The 8,197-nt window shown below is 45.7% G+C and overlaps 1 protein-coding gene across 1 annotated transcript; it reads right to left on the bottom strand.

Moving 5' to 3' along the window:
* Positions 1 to 2,234: 2,234 nt before the first annotated feature.
* On the bottom strand, positions 2,235 to 7,622 carry ARRDC5 (arrestin domain containing 5). The gene is made up of 3 exons (XM_026867986.1): positions 7,603 to 7,622; positions 6,491 to 6,781; positions 2,235 to 2,407 (listed from the first exon to the last, which is right to left on the bottom strand). Exons 1-3 carry the CDS (start codon positions 7,620 to 7,622, stop codon positions 2,236 to 2,238), a joined length of 483 nt encoding a protein of 160 aa, XP_026723787.1. The 3' UTR covers position 2,235.
* Between the last annotated feature and the right edge of the window lie 575 nt (positions 7,623 to 8,197).

The following is an 8,197-nucleotide window of genomic DNA, read 5'->3' as shown; positions in this document are numbered from 1 at the left end:
ACTGTCCTTTCTGTGGAACAAAATGTAGAGACACGGGGGTGTGGGACAAGGAGGTTCTGCTTGCGTGCAAGCGTTAGTCAAGGCCACAGCTGCACAGTTAGGTGAGACCCACCAGATGACTGCCGCAAAAGCCCTGCTGTGGGATTGAGGTTGTGCCAAGGGGTGATGGAGGCCAGCTGCCCTGCCCATGCCCCCTGGAGAGCCTGGGGACACGTGGGAGCCCTCAGGGGGCATGGGCAGGGCAGTCCTCCTTGAGTAGCACCCAATGGGACAAATCACAGCAGCAGCCTGCTGCAGGGCAAAGCTGCTCAGCTCACATGGATTAAATCACATCAGGATCAATGATTTATTCAATTAACAACACCTAACTGACCAGCAATCAGTGGGCTATACATTCAGTTTTGATACCAACAGTACAGCAGATAAACCACAGTAGTAGACACCTAGCAAAAGTTTATAAACATCCTTCTAACCCCAAAACCATCTGGTAGTTCACACTGACACACATGTGTGCATGGTTGCAGTGGGGGCTACACACACATCATGTCCCCAGGACCAGATGCTTTCGCAGCTTGCCCGGTCCCTCTGCATGGCAGGACGATTGCCTGCTGTCCCAGCCTCCCCCAGCACCACAACACCCCCCTGCTCACTGAGGGTGTGCTCTGCGTGGAGCTGTTTTCCCATGGGCAGGAGCAGGGCCACCCCTTGGGCCTGAAAAATATCCCCTCTCTGCCTGGGGCACTGCTGAGTCTCCTGCTCTTCCTTATCCAGTTATCAGGTGTAAGTTTAACAGAATTATGGGCTCCCCTTATGTGCCTTCCTGACCTTGGGCTTTGGCTTGTTCCCTTCTTGTTTTGGGAATCGCTGGAGCGTTACTGCAAAAGCAGGCTCCTCCTGTGAAAGCATACAGCGTGTGTGTGTGCAGAAAAACCTTTTATTCCATGGATCTGCTGGCAATGGCTCCTGAGTCAATCTCAGAAATGTCTCTGTGAAGACTCACCCCCTTTGAGATGGCACCTCATTTCATACAGGGTCATTGTGTTCTGCTCTGCAGAGAAATGCTCTGATGTGGCTGCTATGATGATGGGCACCCTGCCCATGATGGTGGATGTGGTACAAGAAAGGTCAGAGGCGCCTACCAGCTCATACCTGAATGCCATGATTTTATTTTCCATGAGAGGGCGGGTGACAGGCCTAGGTTTTGGCAGAACCAGCACAGCGGTAACTCTCATGGCCTCAAAAGGAGCTGTGTCTGTCTGGAACTCCAACCTTGTCACTTCACTTTGGTCTTCCAAGTAGTGGTGCTCTCCCCTGCTGCTGAAGCCACGATACAGGACAATGCAGTGTACATCAAAAACAATGTTTCTAATGTCCTGTTGGCAATATCTGTCATGAGGACAATGGTTTCTCCAGGGCAAAATATGCCCTTCTCCAGGGAAATCTGAAGGATCACAGCGCCATGGCTGAAGCAGCAGAAATAAACTACATCCTTTCTAGCTTCCACCACCACTGAGGCCTGCATGGAGAAGATGATTGGAGAGCAAAGCATGGTGAGTTCTTGTTGCTGGATACCAGGTGATTCCCAAACTCCTAACATGTGCAAACTCCTAATGCACAACAGCTGAGGCTGTTCAACTCTCCCTACAAGCCCCACCATTAACCCAGAGGACAGTCTTCCTCGCTGCACCAAACATGATATGGCTGAACTATCACAATCCTCCTGAGCATCTGTGGAAAAAATTCATCTGTACACATGTAAATATTGTCACATCTAGCTATCCATACCCAAATTTAGAGGAAGGCCACAAATTTGTTAGAATCATCATGTTCTGGCTCTATTGATGACCTTTGACTGACTGTCCCAGCCTAGGTAGTGTTCAGTGAAAAAGGCATCTCTTATTTGGTGATGCTTGCCCAAGGCTTAGACTTCAAAACAAGAGAATAACCTCCTTTTTCCCTCATCCTGGATCTCAAAGCATTCCCTGTATGTCACTCTTGAAGTCTTACAATGCAACTTGTACGCTAGAAAAGATACACCTTTGTGCAAGCACTAGGACAAAGATGACAGAATATACTGAAGTGTCATTTGGATGCTAAAAAGAGGAGGCTCAGAGCTAAAAGTTTGTGGACACTCAGTAGTGAGCAGTTACAGATCTGCATGAGAACAGGGTAAGTCTGTGTCTCCAACTCAGATAGCTTGTTCCCCTTACCTTGTCTTTCACATGCCCTCTGTGGTCACCAGCAGTTCCTTGCGACAATAAACATCTCTTTAGCTAAGACAATTTGGCGGCTGCAGCAAGTCCCTTGAAGAAAGCAGGAGATGCAGCCAATTTTGCTGGTGAATGTGGAAGGAATACTTGGAGGCAAGCAGAAGTGGAAGTCAAAGGTGTGGACCCCAGGCAGATATCTGAAAGTCAAACAACACGCTGCTATCAGAAGCCTTTTAAACATTGAGGATTTTGTACCTTATGGTAACCTTGATGTTTTGCCCAGAATGCAAGGTGTTCTCACCATCTGGTATTGCACCCAAAGTGCCATAAAGGCATGGTATAAGGTGGATTTTGCAGGTCAGAAGGCGGTATGGACCCCTACCAGTCAGAACTGAGAACTTCTAATCTGCCTCATTTTAACACAAGGTCAGCAAACCCGCAGTTCCTTGCAAACCGTTTAGGATTTTCACCTATCAAAATGGAGTGCCACAGGCGTTTAACTTTGCAGATGAGCACTAATAGGCTTTGAGGGAGTAAAGTGGTGTAATACCTCTCCTCTTATCATTGTCTACAATACTTGTGCATATGATCTGAAACTTTTGTTTCACCTGTGTAAAAGACCCCACTCACAATATTTGGCACCTTTTCTGCACAGCTGTGAGACAGGAAAGTTACGATCCACTCCTTCTAATGGTCTTTGCTTCTGTGCCACTTCCTCTTAATCAAATTTAGTTTTGTGTGGGTGAGGTCCCACTGACTGTAATGAAAGACTGTTCCACCTATGCAAGGATAAGTTTGGCCCCTTCTGACCAGACAAGACCAGCTCTAGACTCTTTTCTTCATCAAAGACCTATTTCTCTTAAACACGTTTATCTGTTGGCAGCTTTATCATCCAGACTTAAGCTTTCCTTCCTCCTATTAGATTGTGCCAAAACTTCACTTTGAACAACAATATTGGGGGATGTGAGACCGATAGAATTTTGTCCTGCTGACTGTATCCTTTTGCAGATTAATTCCACTATGCCTCAAGTTTTAATAATCTAAACTGGATGTTCTTGTTGTCAGAAGAGCCTGGACATTGTTTCCTCACAGCATGGGAGATTTACCAGATGGCGTAACAGCATTTTCAATCAGAGTTGTAACTCTGAAGAAAAGAAGAGCCTAAAACAATCTGAAAGGGAGGAAACTAAAATTCACCTGCATCTTAGATAACTGCAATATAAGAAAGTCATGTTCTTTATTCTGACAGTTTGTAGAAACCTGATATTCCCAGAGCCTTACCTCATATGATGTTGTCTTTAAGTTATTTTGGCAATGTTCCTGTTCTGTTAGAAGGAAGGACTTTGAACTGTGAGCAGATCTGCAATTTAATCTTGAAAGAAATCACTGTTCACCTCCTGGAATGATCTGCAGTTGGGCACTGGCCTGAGTGGTCTCTTTCTCAGCCCCAGCAGTGTGGGGAACTACTGAAAGAGTTCACATTTCTTAATCCCTGAAGAAGGTATGGCCTGAGAGCCTGACTTTGTGTGTAGGGCTGAAATAGGCCCTGTGGTGCAAACCTTTGCTTGCAGATACTTATTTCATTCTATATACAGATTTAACCTCACTTACTTTGACTTGTTTTGCATCACTTCTAAAGAGACCTCTTTGAACTCTGCCCACTTGCTAAACTGTGCTTAACTTTCCACACAGGTCAAAAGGACAGCAGCCTTAAACCTTGGAAGTGAGGGTGCACTCACTTTACCTTGCTCCCCATGGCTGCTGAATGTGAGCCCCATTGCACAGGAGCACCAACCTTCTCCAAAAACCTTATTCTTCTGAAACCAGGCAACAGAATTAATTCCACTGGAGAAAGTTTCCCAGCAGCTGCAGGGGTGGGAGGGTGCTCCCAAGAGTTAGCTTCCTGGAGGCACCCAGGGATACCACACACTTGGTTTTCAGCAGAACTTGGGAACTTCGGTCCCACTGAATAAAGTAACTCAATTCCAGACAATTTATTGTGTTACCTAATTCAAAAAGTGTTCCATCTTGTACTTCCCAGCAAGGGAGATGATACCTGCAGCTGTGGGGAAAGTGCGAAGAGGCTGCTGTAGGAGTGACTTGAGTGGTGGCCTTTCTATGAGGGACACAAGGGATTTCCTGGGCTGTGACTGACGGTACATAGCAGTGCTTAAGGAGTTTCAGACTGCCCATGGTGTTGTGAGTTCCTGCCTCTGGTTTGCTCGGACTGGGGGGTTTCTGTTGGTGATGAGGATAGTTATCCCTAGTAGCACTGAAACTCATCTTTTTTTTTTTTTTTTTTTTTTTTTTTTTTTCTGGATCTAATTATCCCACAGGTGTTACCAGTCACTTTCAATGAGTGCCAGGAGTCAGTTCCTCCAGCAGGCTTCCTCTCACAGAGAGATAATACTGAGTTTCTTGTGCAGTGGCAGGGCTTACCAGGGTTAAAAAGAAATATGCCAGCAGGCATCTGGATCCATGTATATACACTTCTTACACATGACCCAAGTAGGGCAAGTAAGATCAAATACCAGATAGTAACATGTTATCAAGAGCATATTAGCAGCTGAGTGTCAAAAGCTGCCACAGGCAGCAATCTGTTCAAACATACACTCCTTGTATGCCAACAGCAGTGGGGGGTACGGAGTATTCAGGGTAAGAAGGGTCAGGTCTGTATCTTCTTTCATGTTTTAAAATGGCTTTCTTGGACTTGTTAAAGCACTTCTACAGGGATGTAATCAATGCTGGAAAACGAGGAAAAAGACTGAGTTGCAGTAGTAAAAATCTGTTATTAAACTGCATTGGCAAGTCTTGATGGATGTGGGTGTTCAGCTCTTTTGAAAGATACGTGTAGGTGGCAGAACATGGATTCAAGTGTGTCTTTAAGCAACACCAAATTGAACTTTAGCCAAAAAGATCCAGAACCAAGGTGCTTTACAGGTACTTGTTCTTATAATGGCAAAAATATCTTTTCCAACACTCAGCTTTTCTCCCTCTTTTCCATCAGGGATGTAACATCTGGTAACCTACAGGAAGCATTGACATGCTGCAGTACATCAAGGCTAACAGTCTAATGCATGTGTAACTGGGAAATGACCTTTGGGTGAAACAGAGCCTTTAAGTCTGAGAGGAAATGAAGCCTGACTACTGCAGGTGGTAGCTCAGAAACACAATTTCCACACATTGGCGTACTCTAACTTCAGTACTAAACTAATATAGGGCATCAACCACCGATGATTTGTAGACTAAATTTTCGGGATTCCCGACAGACCCTAAGATAAAGGAGGTGAGAACGGGGAGTGCACCTCCTAGGAGACTTCTGTTTGCTTTCAGTATCCCCTGGAATAATTCACTGTCTGAGGTGGTCATTACATCCCACTGACTTTACTCTTTTTAATAAATTTGTATATTTTAATAATTAGCTCTGCATTTATGTGTGTGCATGTTGGGATGTATGATATCTGAAGAGAAGGTGCAAAGAAGATAGAGCCAAGCTCTTTTCAGTGACAAGAGGCAACGGGCACAAACTGAAACACAGGAGGTTTCCCTCTGAACATCAGAAAATAATTTTTCTCTGTGAAACAGGTTGCCCGGGGAGGTTGTGGTGTCTCCTTCGAGACATTGAAAAGCCATCTGGGTATTGTCTGGGGCAACAGGCTCTAGGTGGTCTTGCTTGAGCAGGGGAGGTTGGACTAGATGACGTCCAGAGTTCCCTTCCAACCTCAACAATTCTGTGATTCACTGAAATAATAACACATTTTAGTAGGTGTTTTCAGCGTATGTCTCAATGTTTTCTTGTCTCTCAGTAAAGATATAGCAGTAACTCTTAATAATACTTCAACTATAGTTGCAAATATAACAAAGCCTTTATACGCAGTGGATACTTGCTGACATATAAGTCAACAAGAACACTGTAGGCAAGCATTTTAGATGACCAAATACTACTTCAATTATGTGCTTGTAACTAAAGTTTTCCTACCTGCTGCTACACAGGTTGTGATAGATTTCTTTGTGACAAACATTCACTTCACAGATATAGCCACCAACTAATGGGGGACTGCTCACGCTCACAAATACTGCTTTCTGTGCAACACAATCATCGCAAAGCCCTGGTTGCCATATGTTGTAGTGACAGGGTGTATGCCATGGGATGGAAACAGTGCGCATGGACACTGGCAAAAGGAAGACTTCCTCCCCACTTGAAAAGATCTGAACCCACATTCCCTAGCCCAACACTAAGATGCTGTTCAGCTAACCAGTGCCTAGTTCCAGTGTTTTACCCTCTATGTAGAAAGTGATCTTTGGAGACATGGACAGCCTGGTTAGTGTAAGCCATGCTGGTGTTGTAGTCCAGTTCAGGATCATCCTCCTCAAGCCACCTCAGAAAACCTCTTCCCACAAGTTCCACCTTCTCAACAGGGTTCACCAGAGTACTCCTGAGGTTCAGAACCAATTGGCCATCTGTGTTGGAGCTGGCCAAATACACCTCAATCTCAGGCAGCACCAGGTTAATTGCTCTCACTGTTGACATGGGGGGAGAGCAGAAACTGGGTGCTGCTGGGGTCCAAAGGCTGGATTGCAAGGTTATCTTCTCCAACCATGGAAAACTTCAGGCTTAGTGAGGTCATGGCATGGGAGATGGGCACAGGGTGTCCCACAGGGAGACAGCTCAGCTCTGCAAGTTATGCCAGAGGGGATAGGAGACATTTGTCTGATTATTAGCAGCACCTAACCGGTAAGCATTCAACTACACATTTAGGATCAGTATCAACCACACAGCAGATAAACCACAATTCACAACACTTTAGCAAATATTGATAAACACATAGAAATTTCTAAGAGGCTTTCCAGGACTAATCCCCAAAACTTCTAAGCATGCACACACACGCATGCATGGTTAGGTGCAACCCCCTCCTGTGGGGTGCTGGTTACCCAACTCATGCACCTCTCCTTGGGGAGATGTGCGTGCTCTGCATGCACCCTACCCACTAATCCATCCACCAGTGAGAACACACCCCACAAGCCCCCCCCACTCCATCAATGTCAGCATGTTGGCTGCGTGCAAGCTGCTCACACCCCCGGCAGCAGTAGGCTGCTGCCGGCAGCACAAGCTCTGGGTTTGGTGGCTGATGTTTCCCTCATCCCACTCCTAGGTCTTGTCCTGGTCACAACCTTTCAAACTTCCTTGAGATTTCTTTCCAGGGTGACTCTTTCTACCCTCATAAATCTCCTGGTAATCTCCTGCCTACTGTTTAATTCAGCTGATCGTTGTCTTACAGTTCCTACTTTCCTCATGGTGTTACCACCAGTTTTGGTAAGACTGGTAACACCATGAGGAAAGACAGAATGAACAGTTTTGTGTATTGTCTTCACACCTGCTGTGCACACTCACCTCACAACTACATTAGCCATTGTTATCTGGGAATGCTAGCAAGAGAGGGCTGTGCAAACTCCCCCACAACGGACTACTAGCAGAGGGTCATAGATGTGGCAGATATAGACAGCATAAGCAGTGGCCAGAAGACTACAGCACGTGCCAGTAAGATCTGAGGACAGCAGGGCAGACAAAGAGCCACCACATCACCCCTCTTGGGATCGAGCTCCTGCAGGTCTGGCTGAACCCAGCAGGGTCTTGTTCACCAATGTAGGGTGATTGACAAGATTTCATTGTAATGTAGGAGGCTCCAGTGAACATGGCTAAAGGCAAGGGACTGAGATGAAACTCAGCCCGTTTTGTGTCCTGAGCTAATCTTTGTCATATCAGAGCAATTCCAGCTAGCTGGAGCTGCTGCATCTTGATCATAGCATTAACGGGAAAGACAAATTCCTTCCAAAAAAAACCCAAACCAAACCAAAACAAACAAAAAAACCCACCCCACTGTAAGGCTGATCTGAGATAGAACTGAAATGCTGTTGGACACTTGGACCAAACAGGTATGCCATGCTCTGACCCACATATATGTGAGAAAGGAAGAAAAAGGATGCAT

This window comes from Athene cunicularia, assembly GCF_003259725.1.
Source record: "Athene cunicularia isolate RWA chromosome 1 unlocalized genomic scaffold, athCun1 chr1_part2, whole genome shotgun sequence".
Lineage (NCBI taxonomy): Eukaryota > Metazoa > Chordata > Aves > Strigiformes > Strigidae > Athene > Athene cunicularia.
The sequence above is the reverse complement of the archived record's forward strand: the minus strand, read 5'-3'. Positions and strand labels throughout refer to the sequence as shown.

What these genes read in the sequence shown, in the direction of transcription:
- ARRDC5 (XM_026867986.1), bottom strand. Translation starts at nt 7,622, where the DNA reads ATGGCTAATGTAGTTGTGAG. An exon ending in ATGGCTAATGTAGTTGTGAG is followed by an intron (nt 6,782 to 7,602) that starts GTGAGTGTGCAC and finishes CTTGCAATCCAG; the next exon opens with CCTTTGGACCCCAGCAGCAC. An exon ending in GATCACTTTCTACATAGAGG is followed by an intron (nt 2,408 to 6,490) that starts GTAAAACACTGG and finishes TTTGACTTTCAG; the next exon opens with ATATCTGCCTGGGGTCCACA.